Here is a 19,276-nt window from a genome sequence, read left to right on the forward strand (position 1 = left end):
AAAAAAGATAAAGAAAAAAAATGGATGGGAAGGCACAGTGCTTATTACTTCCACAGAATAAATAAACCTGTGCAGTCTTCCAAGTTTTAAACAACTTATAAATGTGGGTGTTCTTAAGTCTTGCTATATTCCTTTTATTTTTTTTTCAACATCATTAATGTCAGCAGTTGGCAGAAGTTTGGGTTCCTAGCTGTAAAACAGGAGGCAAAGCCAAGCTTGTATCAGCTAGTGTTTTGGAGATGGAGGGCACACTGGCTTGGTATCAGAAATCACAGCTACACTTCAGCTAATTTCTTAAACTACTAAGTTAAGTGTGGTAGAATGGTGACATTGAATGTTAAAAAAAGTTAAGACTTCCCCACAAATAAAAATCTGCCATAAAATCAAGAGATACTCAGACTGTTCAGATCCTAAGAACAACTTGGCTAGAGTCAGCTGTGAGAGCTCCTTTTATTTTCTGTTTACTCAACTACAGGAAATATTTGTATGCACATTAAGACCGAAAGGAATTGGTGGCAAACAGAAAGAAAGAGAACAAAAGACTCAGTTATGTGACTGTAAAGTGCCCAGACAAAGAGAACACTACCCCTAATAAACAAGCCATCTCCTAACCAGGACTGTATTCAGCATGAAAGACCATTACTTCTCCCAGGAACCTGTACTGTGATTAGAGGTTGATACATATTCAGAAACTAAGTTTTACTGAAGATTAGAGACTAACACTCACCTATCCTATTGACAATCTAAAATTGTGCAATATGTTATTGCAAAGGTAAATCTACTCATATTTGAAACTGAAGGTGCTTGACTGCTGTATTGATGTTTTATCCACATGGGAAATGTTTGATTATGCCAAGTAAAATCAGACAGTAATCTCTTCATAGCTGAGCTCGAGACTTATTTTGTCTTTGTGCACACAATCTTGGACTAATCCCTAAAAGCATTTCTTGGTATTGAGAAGACTTAAAACTTGGGTACCACTTTTAAGGCACAGAAGGGCAGGCAGAAACCATTCCTTTTATTTCATGTTCAAAACAGGTCCACACAGAGACAGTGGAACCCAACTGCCCTAAATATGATCTCTCAAAATCGCTGCCTCATATTTGACAGCACCGTTTGCAGATGCAAATTTGAGGGAAGGACTGGAAGACAGATCTCTATAATCATCAGCTTTATCATATTTATCTTTTGGAGCTGGCAGGTTGTAACAGAAACTTCACAGTTCCCCAGGTTAGCAGCCAGCAAAAAAAATCTCTATCCCTCCCTACAGACATTCACAAATGAAAAATTGCACACCTTTTCTTTGGTCATGAATAATTTTTCATTTTAGAAAAGAGGTGTAGGGAACAGCCTGTACTTATTAAGGAGTAAAATGCATAATTTATTCTGCACCAAACAAGAATAGTAATTTTTTTTTAAGACTTAGAGTCTTTAGAACATAATATTATGAATTCAACAGAACTTAGGGGAGTCTGCAGACAACAGCACCTGTCTATCTGCAGAAGCCATCATGAGTAACCAACACTTAATTTCATAAATCTATGACTTCTTTTGATAAAGCTGATGTACTATCCTATCAATTTTTACAACTCAGTATATAAATTAGTGAAGGGTTAGTATCAAAAAACTGGTCCTAACTGACAGCATGTATCTCAGATTCCCACCCACAATACAAAACTTGTTCTCCCTGCACGACCTATTAGCTAGCCTGAGATATGGTGCACTGGACTCGGCTCAAACAGGTTGATTCAAAAAAAGAAATTATTTTCAGAATTCTAAGGAGCTTAACACAGTGGATGAGAAAAAAAAAATCTGTAGACTGAGAAGTGTTTCAGTAAGTAAGCTCAAAAATACCTGAGACCACTGTTCATCAACAGCTCACTGTTTACTTAAGCTGAGGTTCATTCTGTATGGTTAAGTCTTAATTTTTCATTCTAATTTTTTAAAATGGAGGGGATTAAAATTCTCTGTTGCAGACTATGTATTTTTCCCTACTCAAGCAAAAAAACCCACTGATTATGTTACTCCCCTGATAACACATATAAGTCCCAAACATCCAATTTATTCTGTCTTAAAGATCATTAATTTTCATTACATTTTTCTAGGTGCACAATTCTTTCCACCATTCCTCCTTCAAGTAAAGAACACATAACTGACTTATTAAGTCATACAACTGTTAATCTGTAATCTGCTTGAAACCTTCTACATATTTAGTTTATAAAACAAATCAGTCACCTCATATCTCTGACTTCACCTTCTCCTTACGCATTTTTGGAACATACCTTGCATCATCTATCACCTCACCAGTTACAGATCTTACACAAATTAAAACCAATACTAAAGCTGGTAAAATGCTTCTCAGATGTCTACCACTACCTTTCTACCAACTATCAACATGTGAATTGCTTTTTACATAAGATAGTGTTTAAAGACACTGGGTTCATTAGGCTTTTTATACAAAGAGAAGTATCCACAAATAAAGTCTTGCTTTATAGCTTTAGTGTGAACTAATTAGTGTTGTGTGTTCCCAGGGGAATAATGCCAATAAATATAGGAAAAGATAAGCAAAATGTACCAAGTTAGCACACTCTGAATGGAAATGAGATAAAGAGACAGGTGCACCAATTTGTAACAATTGCCAGTGCCAGCCCAAATGAACAGGAATAATTTAGTATAGAAAGAGCTGCATGTAAGCAACAAATTATCAGTAAGGATGGTTGCACACTGATCTTTGAAAATGGCAGTACTTTTACTGAGTTCAAACGAGTAATTTAAAATCATCCTATATCTGAAATTTTGCTGTAAAATTCCTGTTTCTTCACAGAAATATATTTATGGATTTATCTCATCAAGATATTTACATATTTAAGTGGAACTGTCTGTCACCAAAACGTCAAAGTTCCCTAAACAACGTGCCTAAAGGACAAGATTGAAATGTTATCATAAACTCACGGTATTTTCTGGTCAGCCTTCAAACATCACCAATTCAAATACTGAAGGACTAATGCCAAACCAACCCAACCACAAGAACTGATTGTCATAAAGTCTCAAATATTTTACCCCTGAGGCACATCCTGCAGCTGGACAACAAACAGGGAGTAGTTGTGTAGGATCTTTTCCAACTACACCCCTAACAGTAGAAGCTAAGCAAAAGAAGATTCACCCATAATTTTATTCAGAAATGGGATACGGGGTCTCTCAACTGCTAACCCAGACTTCTCCAGCAATCCTGACTTTCTAGTCAGGGAAAATGTTGCTTAAATATCTTAGTATAGGAGTTAATCCTTGAATGAAAGAGACCATAAATACGGCAGTAGATGCCATCAGCAACTATCAAATAAGTTTATATTTTTCTGTGCAAAGTTTTAGTGAATTTAAAAAGCTGTAAAACTGTAAAATGGAAATCTTAACACAATCACAGAATCATAGAATGGTTTGGGTTGGAAGGGACATTAAGGTCACCTAGTTCCAAAGCCCCTGCATGGGCAAGGACACCCACCACTAGACAAGGCTGATTAAAGCCCCATCCAACTTGGCCTTGAACAATCACTAAATGGAGGAATATTTCTAATAGATTGAAATGCATTTTTGATAACTGAGATTGAACTTGGGAAATGTTAATCTGCAGAGTCTTAAACATTATGAATGCCTAGGAAAAAAAGGGCAGCAAGTACTGTATTGTCATCTGAGTTCCAAAGTACTTTTATAAATCTTGAAGCACAATCTCTCAGTAAAGCAAAGAATCTTTCTCTTCAAGTAAAACTACAGAGCCACCATTGCAATGACAGGCTAAAAACTACCAGCTCAGATATGAGTGAAGGCACAAACAGAATGCAGATGTGGCTGTTTACAGCAGGGCCAACATGCAGTTCTCTTCTCTGGCACCATGATGCCACTTACAGCAGGGAAGCACTTGAGCATAGATTCTTACTTAGTAATATGAAAGGTAGAGAACAAAGGTAGAAGGAGGAGGTAGAGAGGCATGAGAGTATAAGTAATACTGTGGGATGAAATACTGCCCCAGAAGAGACAGCTGACGCTGCACTGAGTGCTGTTACTGTGGTAACTGATAATTAAAAATGATGGGAAAAAAGTCTGGAGAACACGGCAAAGAGAAGGTGCTTCCTCTTAATCTGTGAGGGCTTTTTGCACTGTGCTTTGGGAAGCAGTTTTCAAGGACATGACAAAGCTTCACTTTCTCGGCTGCTGTCAGGGTGCTGGGGTCTGCTCCTGGCAGGGATTCTCCCTTGACAGAAACATTTATTGAGGAGCAAAGCCTGGCAAAGCAAGCACTGCTGTGATTGATCATGTGGACAGATTACAGGCCTTCGACAAAATCCATGATGCTTACATTTGACAGCTGGCAATGCTTGATGAGAGGCAATTAGTTGATATATATTCACTTCAGCCAGAAATTTCCTCTGTTTCTAGTCCAACAGCTTCTTGAATAGAAAGTGTGTAGAGTGATTTCCCCCACTTCTGCCTCCTCACATGTATGCCAGCTACACTGTCAGGACAGCTAAGAGTATACTACCAAAAGCAATGTATTTTTGCATCTTTGTATATTAAAGTCTGCAGATCCAAATTCTATAAAGCTGCATTTGATCCTACAGGTAGTTGTAGTAGAAGAACCTGAAGAAAGATGACTTACACTAACTCTATATACCACAGAGTCTGTACAGGAAGCTGGGACTGCATCGTTTGTGTACCAAATCCATTACAAGTGACAATAGTTCCAAAATGCTTCGCTATTACTTGAAAATTTCATGTCAAGTACATTAATCTGTCTGTTATTGTTTTGAATAGGTTAATATAGCATTCAGAGCATACCAGACTATGGAAAAGACCTTCTGTTCTGCCCAGTACACGGAGAAACATCTGACATGGAAGTCCCCTTCAAACTTGTCTGTCTGTTCTTAGCTTTCTTATCACACAGGTTTCCCCACTTTTGCCTCTACTGCACTCTTGCTCTAGTGCAAGTATGTGGCTACTGTGGTGAAGAGACCAATAAACAAAGATGGATCCAAGTGACATGAACTCATCACTTATTTCAAATGTTAACATCCACTTTGTTTTCTCAGCTACAAAGAAGCTGCCACCACACTCAGACAACTTAAATGCATCTTCCTAGACTTCTTAAGTCCCCTTCTGACAATGTTTTGAGCCGTACCTCTAATCATTAAACTTCAGTGGGCACCATCACACTGCCAGCACCTCTCAGATGCTCTTGGAGAACAACAGTACTGTCTTAGAAACAGCACTACATTTTGCACTCACCTGCAGTTCTTGTATCCATGTCACCTGAAGAATAAATTTTTTTCCTAATAGGGTAACCACTCTCACCAGACATGGCTTCAAAACAGGGCAGCTAAGGCAAAGCAAAGACTAACTATGTGCCTCAGAGAATCTGTATTATTTCATCAGGCAGGGTGGTAATAAAAACTGCCAGAAGTGTGGTCAGGCTAATACAGCTTCATGGCAGTAAAAAGAAAACGCTTGCCTGTCAGTCTCCTTTGACCTGTTTTACATTCTCCTGTTACAAAGAGAAATGATTCCAACCCGTGGAACTTAACTTTGGAAAAGTTCAGAGCAGAGGAGTGTCAGGTGTCAGTGTGGGGGGTTTCCAGGGAAACAAATAACAGTGGAAAACTAGCATTTTTATGGGGGGGAAGCTATTCTGGAATCTAAAATTCTTTCCTTTTCCTCATGATCCCATGAACCACATTTACTTGAGAAACAAATCTTTGCAGTACCTTGGCCTCACAAGGGAAGTCAGCCAAAATCTTTGCAGGGAGGAGGTACAAAGCAGAATGGAGAATACAGCTTTGGGACTTGCATAGATAGATTAAGTAGATATTAAGTATTGCATAAATACTAACTATTAATACTACAAGTCACCACTAAATAATTCCTGACAATTTATGGGAATGGTAAAATAACAACCCCTCAATTCATGCTGGACCACAGACAAAGGATTGATCATAATGAGGAGATAAAAGCAGAAGGGAACAACAGGTATTGAAGATTCCTCTGAAGGGCGGGCAAGCTGACTACATAACCAATGCTTTCAATAGCATAAGGTTTCTTATCTCCCTTCACTAAAACAGAAAGGAGCTCTTTTCACTAAGTGAACAGCTAACGTGTATATGGCAAAAATAGGAAAGGTGAGGGACTGTATAAAATGGAAGTTTGAAGGGAGAAAAAGCAAACATTAGAGATATACATTAGAATGAAGAGGCAGCTGAAGACAAAGTTCAATCCACACAGTCAAAAGTGAAAGCCACCAAAAAGTAAAGCTGAGAAGCTTAAAACGCTTCTCATGTTTTTTCTTTGTTAGTCTTCACCAAAAGCTGTACTCAAGTGACTAAAAATATTTATTTCAGTAGTCAGAGAATATAATTTTAGGTCAGAAAAGGAAAACAAATGAGATGGTATTAGAAAAACTCAGATGTCTACAAATTTGCTAGCTCTGACTACACTAGGAAAGAGTTTATCTACTATAATGAAAGTCATTAATGGTTTTTTTTTGGAACCTGTGGGAACTGGTGAGGTTTTGGAAGCTTTCTGACACTCTCGCATGACATGCTTCTTTACAAGTTCAGCTAAGGAAAGGCCTCATTTTGAGCTTTGTCCAGTTTTGGATACCACACGTGGAGAAAGCAAAAGATAAATTAAACAAAGAACGATGGGAATGATCAGATATCTAGAAAATAAGACACACAAGAACTGCAACTGGTTTAGAGAAAACTACAGAGGAGACACTATCATAAACCAAAACAGCAGCTAAATGTGCCAGGAAACAGTCTTTTTCTTCTATGCCCCAAACAGACAGAAAAAGTAATAATGATCTTAAATTGCAGTAAGGGGGATTACAGATGAACAATAACATTATATTGCTAAAGACAGATGGGCCGTAGAAGACTTCCCAAGGCTGAAGGTATCCTTCACCGATAGTCTTCAAGAATGTACTTTAAGAACATATTGTTTCTGCTTCAAAATGAGAAAAATCTTCTATGATTAAAATAAAAAAAATGTGGGTACAAAACTATTTGGGAGATTATACTCCATATTAGTTATCAACTGTTAAGTTTGATGAATAAATCAAGTGGGCTACATGGACCTCTGAGTTGAGTTCTGTATTATTCCTCATATTTTTAATTAATAATCTAAGTGACAGAAGAAAATACGCCTTTATGAAATACGTGGATACAGGTTAGCTCAGTGGTTCTGCGAGGATCAAAACTCAACATCTTCTTGAAACACTGAGGAAGTGATCTGAAAATTCCTTGTATTTAGGAAAATGTACATAAAAATGTACCCAGATTTAACCTAACATGGAGTCACACTATTAAAAATGAAATTTTTGGGTTCCCATCATCAACAACAATGAATCAAGCTAATTCCTGGTGACTTCTGCTACAGCATATTAAAAAAAGAATTGGGAATAGTTATGAAACATTATCTAATAATAAAAGTGAATAGAGTGATTTAGAAACAATTCAACTGAATAATACTTCAAGTATTATTCAAGTAGTCTTCAATTATTACTTCAAGTATTATAATACTGAATAATACTTCAAGTTCTCAGAAAACAGACACTGATACAGTTCAGAGTCTCCTAAAACTTTCATCACTATTACTTAACATTTATGGCATAGTAGTGCCTAGAGATGTTGGTCAAGTTAGGCCCGCACTGTGCTAGACACTGTGCAAACACAGAAAATTACAATCTTTGCTCCAAAAACCTCCTAGCAGAAAACCCCAAGCATTTAAGACTCAAAGGCCACAGACAGGAAAACCTCAGCCCATTCAGATATGCTTCATCTTTGCAGCTCAAAGCTTTGCCCTGTTACAATAAATAAATACTGATCCTTACAACCATCTTGACAAGGAAAGGAATAGATGGTGAACAGGACACTTTCTACCAGAAGGGCAGTGGATGTGCTGCCACAAAGCAGGCCAAAGCACCTAAGGTCCTCATCAATTCCAGCGTGACACACGTCCTGGGGGGTTCTGTACAGTGCACAATCTGAGCGTGCTGGCTGGTGCTCGCCAGGCTACATCTGGACTTTGTTAGACAACCCTCAGCTCTGTTTTCTTGCATCAGCCCTGGCTCCCTCCGGTGAAGCAGCCTCCCAACCCACTGCTTCTCCATGAACTCCTCATGGAGACAAAGTACTCAGGGAGGAAGTAAATTGGGACCACATTAGCTGGTGACCCTCGCCCTGCAATTTGCCTGCCTTTCTGATGACAGAGGAAATCCCTCATACAAACTGACAACCAATATGAAACAGGCAGCTCCATTTACTGAAAAGCCTGGTCAATGCCGAGTGCCTCATTAGGAAATGGTCTCTATATTGAGGCACATTCCTTCAATTCAGAGCCTAGAAACTCTAAATTAAAACAGCATTGTTGTCATATCCTCTTTCTGAAATGCCTCTCTTCATCCAAACTTTAATACACATAATTAAATAAACTAAAGAACCAAAATGTCTTTGGCAGCAATCCTTCCGTCTCTTTCACAGTAATACCCTGCTTGTGTGAGCAACCACAAACTTGACAGTGTTGGGAAGGGAGAAAACTAAAGCAAGGAATAACCACAGAATCCTCCAGAATCTGAGCAACTGTCCCTTGATGAATCTATTTGTCTTCACCAATATTATAAAAAACCCTGAAATTGCAGGGCTGAAGAAGTTGAACTTTTTTTAAAAAAAGAAGGTAATTGAGGCCACTCAGTACAACGAGATTTTGCTTTGAGGAAGAGTTGTGCCTTTCTACACTCTAAGGAAGGTCAGGTAAGAGTAAGTCAGTCTGCTAGCAGTGATAGCTACTGTAGCCCCTCGATGATAACCAGCACAAGCAATGAAAAGGCATAATCTGAGTTCTGTCATACACATTGGATCCATTCACACTTACTATAGCTACCACAGCATGCATAACTCTTCACACAAACCACCACTTTCCAGTACTGCTCAGCATTCCTATTTGCATTCTATGTACATGGAAACAGGAATCTTCTAGTCAACTGTGACTGACAGACAACCCAAAGAGCTGCTTCCCCAACAAGTCTAAGCATTTCCTAAAAATGGGATGGGATAAAACACCAACAGTTTTGAGATCAGGGATCTCAACAGTTCTGAAACAATGTTAAAGGTAGAAGGAAGGAATTACTGAGGTCAGGATATTGGTTCTCAATCTGAAGGGTTGAATAAACTTTTTAAGCTCCAGAATTGTTTTTCAAAGTCTTCCAGAAAAACTTGATTAACTGGCAACATTTTGTTTCTTGAACTGCTACATTCAGGACATCTACAAATCTGTAAGATTTTTAAATCAAAATTTCTACTGTAAATTTAGGAATTAGAGCAAAACATTTATAAAGTTCCTGAAATGCTATATAGTGTAGCCATTAAAGCAGCTGAACCTTTCTTTGGCCTCAAGATGTAGAAAGGGTCCATGCAAAGAAAGCCTACACTGATGAAGCAGCACAGTAGTTTTGCTGGAAAATATGAAGCTGTTCTAAGTCAAAAGGACCACAAGGGCCAAGTACACAGATTATTTGCAAAGCATGTGGAAAGATGAGATTCCCTTTGACTACTCCAATAATGAGGAACCTGTAAAATCTCACAGCCTCGTCTTCTGACCCATTTCTTATTTCTGGACCTGTCAAAGTTGTTATGATTAGAACTGATGACTTCAATACAGAAAAAGTACATGCTAAAACTATCAGTACTGAGAAAATAAATGAGATTTCAGATCCTCTGTAACTTACAGAGGTGTATCACTATCCTGTAAGTAACTTTGTAAGTAGCTTTTCTTTCAATATTATTGAAGGGTACACACAAAAAAAGATGATACTTTCTTAAGATGTAGGATAGATTTTAGAGAGGATATGTCAAAGACACGTTAGGTCAAACATATATTTTGGGAATGGTTTAAATATAGTTTAGACTGTTTATATATGGACATATATTATGTCTTAGAGAATGAACTGGAGAATACCTTACAGTCCCATTATCTGTGATTTGATATCCATATTTATATTACTCGTAGCACAATTGTGCTGAGGAGATCATTTTCTCCTGTTTTCATGTTTTTCTTAAAAATGACAATCTTAAACAATGACAAATCTTAGTTGCTGATGGCAGAACCAAAAAGTTCAAAGGCATTACAATGAATCTTTTGAAAAAAGACTATTGCTCAAAATTAGTCTCAGAATTGCTATTGTTTCATAGCAAGAAGAATGTCAAATTAACTTCCTTTGTAATTTTAGTTTACTTGGGAAATGAAATATCCCACATGTATACAGAAAAGCACTTGGAATAGGCGTCCGTAAGGGAAATGGTCATGTATTTTTAGGAACTCTATATGACATGGTATGACTTATCATCACTAAAAGCTAATGATATAAACTCCAGTAAGGTTTAAAAAATCACCTAACTGAAATTTAAGTAATTGCCGATAATCAGTCTTAATTCAGAAATTAAATGTACACAAAGTTTCAGTAGGAAAAAAACCCATCATCAAAAAACCCTAGATTGTTCCATACACCCACAAATTATAATCAGAAACAAAATAGGAGGGGCAAGGGACACAAACCAGATAGAATTTAAACTTAAGACAATCAGAACTGGCAATAAAGTTTGAATTTCTGTTGGAATAGATGGTATGTATATTAAGGCTGTTACTCCTACCATTACATGAAGAAAATAAGCACTTTACATTGCTGTGACCACTTATTGAATCCTGTTTTAGTGGGAGGTCATCTGGCTGACAAGTGAAATTAACTACAATTGTTGCTCAATATTAAATAATGCGAGACTGTAAATTATACTTCTTGCTCATTTTGAAGCTGGTATAACAATAAAAATGACTGTTCTTAAATTAAACCTATAATAATTATCTTAAAAATATATGGCCAATAATGTACTTTTGTTTCCTGAACAAGAAGCAGAGAAATCCCTTATCAAAAAGCAGACCTGTTTTCTTCTTATTGTCTTTGACAGCAACAGAAATAATCTGGTTGGCAGATGAAATGTTGCACATGAAACTTTATGGAAACGGAATTGGTGGCACTGAAGAAGCTGATACTGGATTGGCAGCAGGGTATGTACTATTGCAGGGAATGTGGCAAGGGAATAACTTAGAAAAACCCACCATCTGTGTAAATGAAAAATGTACACAGGTTTTTCAGATCCTAAGTGTCCTTGTGCCAGGGATGCCTTTTGCTTTCTCTGCCTTTTATTGGCAAGTTATTTTTCATGTTGCATTCAATACGGAAGCACAATATTAAATGCTTGAATAAAAACATACTTTTTCTGATTGTTACACCAACACAAAAAGACCATAGAAACGGAAGAGGCCAGAAATAGGAAAGCACCAATATCCTCACAAGAACGATACCTCCCAAACTCCACTCCAGTAGTTGGCATTCCCATACAGTGCTTGTGTTACAAATTAGAAACCACAGAAGAGATGGCATGGTGTAATACATTCATATTTGAGCTTTAAAGCAAGGGGAATTTTCTTCCATGTATGCTTCTCCTCCAGTAAGATCACCAAAAGAAGTATCACTACATTCCCCTGAATTTGTAGCTAATTGTGCCTGTAGAAGATAATACCCAATGTCCTTTCCACAGCTTCCCATACATTCTACTACACAGGCAGTGACAGAAAACAACTTCCCTCAGCACTGAGACTTCTTCCTTCCCCAACATGTTTTTTACAGGCTTCGTGACTGGCAGATAGTTTGAAATTGTTACTTATGCACTTTCTAATCCACATCACACCAAGTGCAGTTTTTTTCCAAGGCGTCCTCTACTCACCTGCTGCTTCAGCTGCTGCACAAGACGGTCTTTCTCCCGCTTCAGTGCAGCCACTTCATCTTGGGTCTTCTTCTTAGAGGATGAAAGTTCTAGTAGAGCAATATTGGCATCTTTTTCACTAATGGCAGCAAGGAGGGCTTCTTGTCTGAAAAAAAAAAAAAACAAGCCCCATACAAATACATTACTAACCAGCAAAATTTAGAATAAGCCTTTAGAAAGGGTTGAATGTACCATAAATGCTGTAGCAGCACATGACTCTGAAGAGCAGTAATGAATATATTTGTCATGGTTATATGTCTGTCATGTTATATGATATATGTCTGAGGAAGGAAGTCAAGACCCACCTGCCTCTCCCTAAACAACTGCTGATACCAAATTGTTGTTAATGGGATAAGAAAAACACACAATAATATGTTATTATTCTGCACTCAGCTTCTCAGTTTTTAATAACTACCATTTGTTATTGATTTGGCTGAACATTTTCATTATAATGTTCTAAACCTTTCCAGAACAGATTTTGAGAACACATGCACAAAAAAATAAGACTTCTGTATTAAATTATGTTAAGTTATACTGCCTATTCATGCAGCCATTTAGAAGGAAGGTGGCATGTGACAAGTTTATTGAAACTACTTGAACAATACAGTGTAGTCCCAGAAGAAAATGATGACACAGACACTTTTGTGCTACATGACAGATGTTGACATAAATGCCTTCAAGGCTGCCTGAACTATTATTTGACTTTTCTTGTGAGTAACCAATATAATGAGCTTGTTGGATGCATGTTCTCAGTAATTAAGACAAAGGTAGGCCTGCCCTCACCAAACCTTTTGTAGCCTCATAGAAATGCAAGTAAGAAAATTCTGTGGCAAGACCTTGAGGCTGAAGCACTTTAACTAGATATAGAAACACAGCCTTACCATACTCTTTCCCAGTAGCAAAATCTCTTAAAAATATTGTTCAGAAACTTATTAGTGATACTGGGAAGACAGGAAACAAAGACAATAGCACTAACCATAAAACAGAAATTCTCAAGTGAACTCAAAGGTTTGCTCTTTGTTAGGGAAAACAACTGCTGTAGCCAAATCAGGATGTGCAACAGGATATAAAAAAATCAAACTTCAGCCTTACATTCCAATAGGGGTAGCTTGTCCCATCTCTGAGTACCATGAACTGAGGTGCTATCCATTTGTGGCTGTGTGAAAGATGGCATTATGCAGGAGTGATGATGTAAAACAAACTCTCAATACTACAGATTTCCTACCTTTCCTACCTTTCATCTAAAAATTTATTTGCAAATCCAGTTGAAGTAGTAAAACTTGTGAATTCCCAAATAATTTCAATTTTTACCTGCTCTAGTTTATAAACAAAATCATTAAACTAGTATCATTCATTTCAGAGAATGATTTCTTAAAAATAATCAAATGTGTTAAAATTATTGCTGTAATATTGTCAATAGCAATTATTATGCTAATACCGTTCCTGTAATGCTCAGTCTTTTATTAAAGGTGTAAGAAAAGTTATAGAAATGTAATGTAAACTATTAAGATTGCTTTAAATTATACCAATATATCTTTCTGTTTGTTGTTAAGACATTTTTTAATAGACTCATTACAATCTGGTGACTTAGGATCCCACTGCCAAAGTGCTGAGTGTGACACCAAACCTGCACTTTCTAATTCACTTATTACTACTCCTTGAGTAGACTTTATTTGTACTAAAATAGCTTTTTATTTTTCATCCTGTATCTTCTTTCTAAGTAAGTTAACTTAATCTTAGTTAGGAATTTGTAGTTGTAGCTAAAACAAAAATGCTTGATCTGAAGGTACACTCTGAGCTCCAAGTGAAACAATATATAACTGAGAACATTTGACAATAGGACAAACAGCAAATGCTTTTACCCGATACTAATGTTTTGAACATATGCATCTAACATCTATGCATTTAAACTAAAGCTTCAAAAGGAAAAGGAGTATATAGCACCGGAGCATATAATTTTTTACCTGTTTAAATGCTGAAAACTTCATATATTTATGACTTTGATAAGCATGAAAAAATGTATTGAATATGGCAGTGTTTCTAAAGACTGAGTGAAATAGTTCCATCAGGTACTCTAGTGGTTAAATCAAGAGAGCAGGGAGATTCATAACTAAATATGTAGGATGCAGTTACAAAGCTTGCGCTGGCAGATAAAGAACTTAACTTTGCTATCTCCAATCTGCAAGAATAACTAACTACATGTGTAGTTGCTTCTTGACCTTGTTCTAAAGTCTGAAGAATACTGTTTTGTCTCTTAAAACCTCCCTCAACACAATATTTTAACAGAATGAGACCAGGAAGTGACTACACATGCAGTCCTGCTGACAGATCACAGAAGACAGCAGCATCCAAGAAGCAGCTCAGGGCTACAGCCTCTTAACCCAGCTTGGCAGCAGTCAGCTCAGCACTTTTGCCCACAGAGTTATGTGGAAGGCACGCTGTCTCCACAGCCCTGGAGCAGAAACTGCCAGGTTCTGAGGCTGTTTCTCTTTGAGAGTTGCATGGCTGAGACAAGACATTTGAAAAAGCTCTTGTTTTTGCAGGTGAAAAAAAAAAATACGCTGCTCTCTTGAGAAGTGTGAAGTTTTGCTAAGACAATAGGTGAAAATTGACTCTGATGAGAAAGTCCATCACTGATTTCAGATGAGTGATAGCTGGGATGGAAGAACAACTTTTTCTTACAGATTACATGTTTAGGTGGCAGAGGAGGGTGATGATGTATGAGACAGTTTCCTTCTGATCCCTGCTACTAAAAGCATGAGACCTCTATCATTGACAAAGCAGAAGAAATTGGAGCGCAAAAAACCCCAGGTAAGATGTGATGTTTGTTTTCTTCAGTCACTCCAAAGAATGCTGGAGTTTGCTGAAGCTATCCATACATGGAAGTTCGCTGTTATCAGGATCTCAACTGAAGCCATATATCCTCTATGAAAAATTGTGAAAGAGCTATGTATTTTAAGAGGTAAAGGTGTGTTTTGACAGAAAGAATTGTTCACCATCTGACAGCAGTATGGACTTACACAATTACACAATGGACTTTATGTGGGTGGAATTGATCTCTGGATTTATACAAGTGTTTCTTGTAAACACTAACAGAGTAAGCTTGCTTTAAGAAGACCACCAGCACATAAAAAATCTGACAGATCCAGTTTTGAGAATACTTGGATCTTGCCTAGATCATATCTAGAAAAACCAGCAGCTTGAATTATTTCTTGTCTTTCAAGACACCATTCCACAAATTTAGGTAATTTTTAAAAAGAAACATAATGACTTAATGGAGCAAAAAAGGGTAGAAGAAAGGAAAAGGTGCACATCAGATTCCCAGCTGTAGTGTCAAGATCGTAGGTGAGGGAAAGACTGATAGTGGGTGCATTACTATTGCCACTCTGTTTCTGTGGCTTTTGCTTTGCGGAAAAGTATCCAGTTTTGGATGTCTGCCTGCAGACACATGAAAAATATCAAGAGTGAAGTGACAGAACATGATCCATGACCTCTTCTTTTTTCTAGCTTTTGGTATCCTGGGAAAGACAGGCTGGCCTGGAGCTCTGGTCATTTTCACTTGCTTTAATCTGTTTTGATTCTAAAGAAACACTCTTTTAATAGTAAACCCACAATCCTCACTGATGATTCAGGACCAGAGCCAAGAATATATCTGTAACAGTATCTATATAGCCATTACTCTGGTATGGAAATTGGAGGTGCCTCAAATAGCATTGTAAAGCATACCTTCTGCTATCAAATTTTTTGTTGCTCATCTCTACTTCCTTAGTGAAAACTCCAGGACCAGGATAATGAGATACAGATGAAAGTCCATTACTTACGTATTGCTAGATAATCCTCACCACGTCTTACAAAAAACCATCCTACTGCCCAAAACGTTGGTGTTATACCATGTCTGAGACAGGGGTGCTGTTCAAGAAACAGGGTGAAAAGTGTTGTAGCTTTATAACTGTTTTTTTAGTAACTGGGACAAGATGAAGTTTGAACCCAAATAAGAGAAATACCTTGTGATGTGATACATGCGTTCTAGATGTGCTTCTGAATTCTGCAGGCGAAATGGGTAATGTTTAATGTGGGAGAAGTGAAGGTGTCACTGTCAGCTGTCCTAAAAGGAGAGATGTCTGTAATGGTGTATTACAGTTCCCCAAAGAGCTTGGAATTGCTAAAATGCTTCTGAAAAACCAGAAAAATCAAATACCACCAAGAAAAAGACATGATTTGTGACTAGAGAGCACAATAAAACTGACTTGTTGCCCTTCTCAAGAGCTGACATCCCCAGAGAGCTCAGAAGAACATGTTTTAACAAGTGAAGCTGCATGGAAGAAAAAATGGGCTGCTGCAAGTGGTGCTAGTGGGCACATGAACAAATCCGTCAGCAGTGCCGGGGTCAGTTGTACAGGCTCATCTTCACTTTAGGTAACAAACAGTCAGTGATTCAGGCTTATTCAGCAAAGGTTGAGTTTTCTGTCCACAACACTGGAATGTCCCCTGAGGCAGGCAAAGCAAGTCCTTGTTGCACAACTCAAGATGGTTCAACTTTGTAAATGTTGGGTAGTGCCAGAGTCACTACATAAATATAGCTCACATAAATTAGTTAGGGTATTTCGGATAATGCTAGGACTTTAGCTTTGGCAGCAACAACACAGAAGAGGGGAAACTGCCTATTTATCCCTCTGGGAATGGTTTGTAGCATGCAATGAACTGTGCAGCAGCTCACAAGAGGCAAGCAGATTTTAAACCAGCCTTAATATTACCAAGGAAAACCTGAAGTGGCAATAGTGTAGAAAGTCTCTTGAAAAGAAAGTTTAGGATTTACTTGGATTGAACAAAAAGAAGAGGATTTGTTGCTTACACTGAAGCCTTTCACTGAAAGTGTATTACCACAGACTGGACTGGTACCAAGACCATTAGGTTTAATTCTTAAGAGATAATTATGGCAATAATCTGCACATCACTATCAACATTATTTGGTCTGTTTGCAGTCTTTAAAAAAAAACAAAACCCAAAACCCAACAAAGCTAAGAAAGATGGATTTGCCTTTTCAAACAGATGACTACAGAGTAGTTATGTGGCAGCAGAGCTGTCTCTAGAGTACTTCTGATTTATCCACTGTCTCTGTTCTGTTTGCAGTTTTGCTGAGACTGAGAGTTCTTACAGATGATGTCACGGACACAGCAATTATGAATGACTCCAACTCCAAGATACTGACTGATCCAGAGCACTGAAATGTCTTAAGGAAGGCAGAGCCAAGAAATCACTGAAAATTACCATGACTGAATTCTTCTGATGCTAATTATTGTAAGTCTTTGAAGCATTCCTGGTGAAGTTGTCCTGTAGCATTTACTGACCAGCCTAATACTTTTGTCAACACAAAACAAAAAACTGTGTGCACATCTTCAGAATGGAGATGCTTGATGTTAGGAAGATAAACTGGACGAGAAAGCAACAGTTTAAACTGCAGCTTAGTTCTCATTACAGGCCTTGAACCAAAGCAAAGCTTTAAGAATGTTTCTTAACCACAGAAAGTCTTTGTTTCTGAATTAAAGCTTAAAAATTAGAACAATGTACTATAATAATATTACATATTACTAATACTACAAACTGTAGAAATACAAGGAAGGCAGTATATTCTAAATCTTTCTGTAGCAGAGAAGAAAGGGTTTAAAGAATAGCATAGCATTTAACTTCAGATGCTGAACAATATTTTTCCAGCTGGAATGACTTTAGTGAAAATGGTAGGTGCTAGCATCTCATATACATGCTAACAGAAGCCTTAGAAAAACATGTACACAGTATATATGGGATTTCTTGTACAGGCTTGGGTGAGTATAAATAAGTGATTTGGTTGTTTGAGTGATCAAGTATTTGAATGAACCTAGAAAATAAGGAACTACAGCTCACACACATTCCGTTATCAAATCCCATTAGCACCACAGCATCCTAGTGTGCAGTGTACTCAAACCCAGAACACTACAGACACCAGGCTTTCTTCATTCCTCTTTTTCCTCTTTGGTCAACCACAACATATTTTTACAAATGGGTGCATGAGACTTTCTAACTGCTCAGTAGCCCTCTGCACTGCAGGACTAATGTTCTGTATTCCTAAATAATAAGCTGAAGGAGCATAAGTCCAATAAGGAGTAATGAACAAGGTTCATCCACAACACTAAAAATGGTTTAACTACCAGGGTAGCCAAGTTTGCCCTCTGGCTTACAAAAACTAATAGAATCAAGATGTCTTGAAATGGTTCTCTACAGCAAGTGATTTCAGGAGACAATGTAATTTCTTCACAGATCCTTTCTAGTGCATGAGACAAACTGTTTTGGTAGAATGTAACAGAAAGCAAATTTTAAAAAGATATTTTGTACTTTGCAGACCAGTTCTCAGGGTCACAATGCTGGAATATTTATCAGCTGTATAATTAGAAAGAAAAACAGGCTGCAAACAGTGCTGAATTAATGATGCTTCAAAATATAAAAACTATACATATTCATCAGAAGAATATGTTTACATATGTCAGAGACAGCACAAATTCCAAACAGAAATATTAGAAATACATTGTTCTATATAATTATATTACAATTCATGAGATTTCTTCCTACGTGGAGCATTCTGAAACTGTGAATGAGATAATACAAAAGCAGTATTAAGAGCATCATCACCTTTGATTTTAATGTCACCAAGGAAATGGGATAATTCCATCAGGCCTATTATAATTTTAGGGATCAAATCTGTTTTCCTTCTGACTGGCATTAAGCTACAACATTACAACAATACAACATTTAAGGCTTGACACAAATTTGGAGATCTCAGGTAGCCACAAGCTCATAGCAATCCAGTCAGTTCCTTCAACAGAGACTGTTACTCTTCCATGAGGGATGACTGATCTGTCACAGTTTTCAAGTTGGTATAGTAACAGAAACTGTAACTGTGATTTATGCCTTTAATACACAAGGCTTTGGACTGGAAAGGTTCTGCTGCTTCATAACCTGTTTAGTCACTCCAGTGGTAAGAGCATCAGTTGCCACAGAAAGAAACAGCTGCTGCTGGGGCAGTACTTGCTTCAGTTGCCTGATGCTTGTGCCTGATGCATTCACTCAGAGCCTACAGAAAATGCTGATTAATCCTTTAATGCTTTTCTATTTGTAAAACTTACCATGGTGAATCATCATTACAATAAGAAATATTTTATTTGCATATGAATTAAAAAAACCTCCCATAAATTGACAGCAACATGAAGTATGAGGCAGAGATTTTGATAAAGTATTGCAGCATTATGAGACCTAAACAGGCATTTATGTGACAATGTAGAATGTAAAGGTGTTAGGAGATAGGATGTAGTAACTCCATGTGTTTGGTAGAATGATACTGTTTGGCTGGGTCACACTTTATAAACTCTTCAAAAGTAACTAAG

General features: G+C 37.5%; 1 protein-coding gene across 18 annotated transcripts in view; it reads right to left on the reverse strand.

Annotated features, from left to right (window-relative positions):
- Positions 1 to 19,276, reverse strand: part of ERC1 (ELKS/RAB6-interacting/CAST family member 1) — a 277,145-nt gene that overhangs the window by 46,082 nt on the left and 211,787 nt on the right. For all 18 annotated transcript variants that reach the window (XR_011730571.1, XR_011730566.1, XR_011730568.1 and 15 more), the window contains one exon: positions 11,823 to 11,967. Coding sequence is in view for 13 of the 18 variants with exons in the window: in XM_071768456.1 (XP_071624557.1) it covers positions 11,823 to 11,967 (145 nt within the window). In the remaining 5 variants the exon portion in view is untranslated. The remainder of the gene's footprint in view (positions 1 to 11,822; positions 11,968 to 19,276) is intronic.

This window comes from Heliangelus exortis, chromosome 1, assembly GCF_036169615.1.
Source record: "Heliangelus exortis chromosome 1, bHelExo1.hap1, whole genome shotgun sequence".
NCBI lineage: Eukaryota > Metazoa > Chordata > Aves > Apodiformes > Trochilidae > Heliangelus > Heliangelus exortis.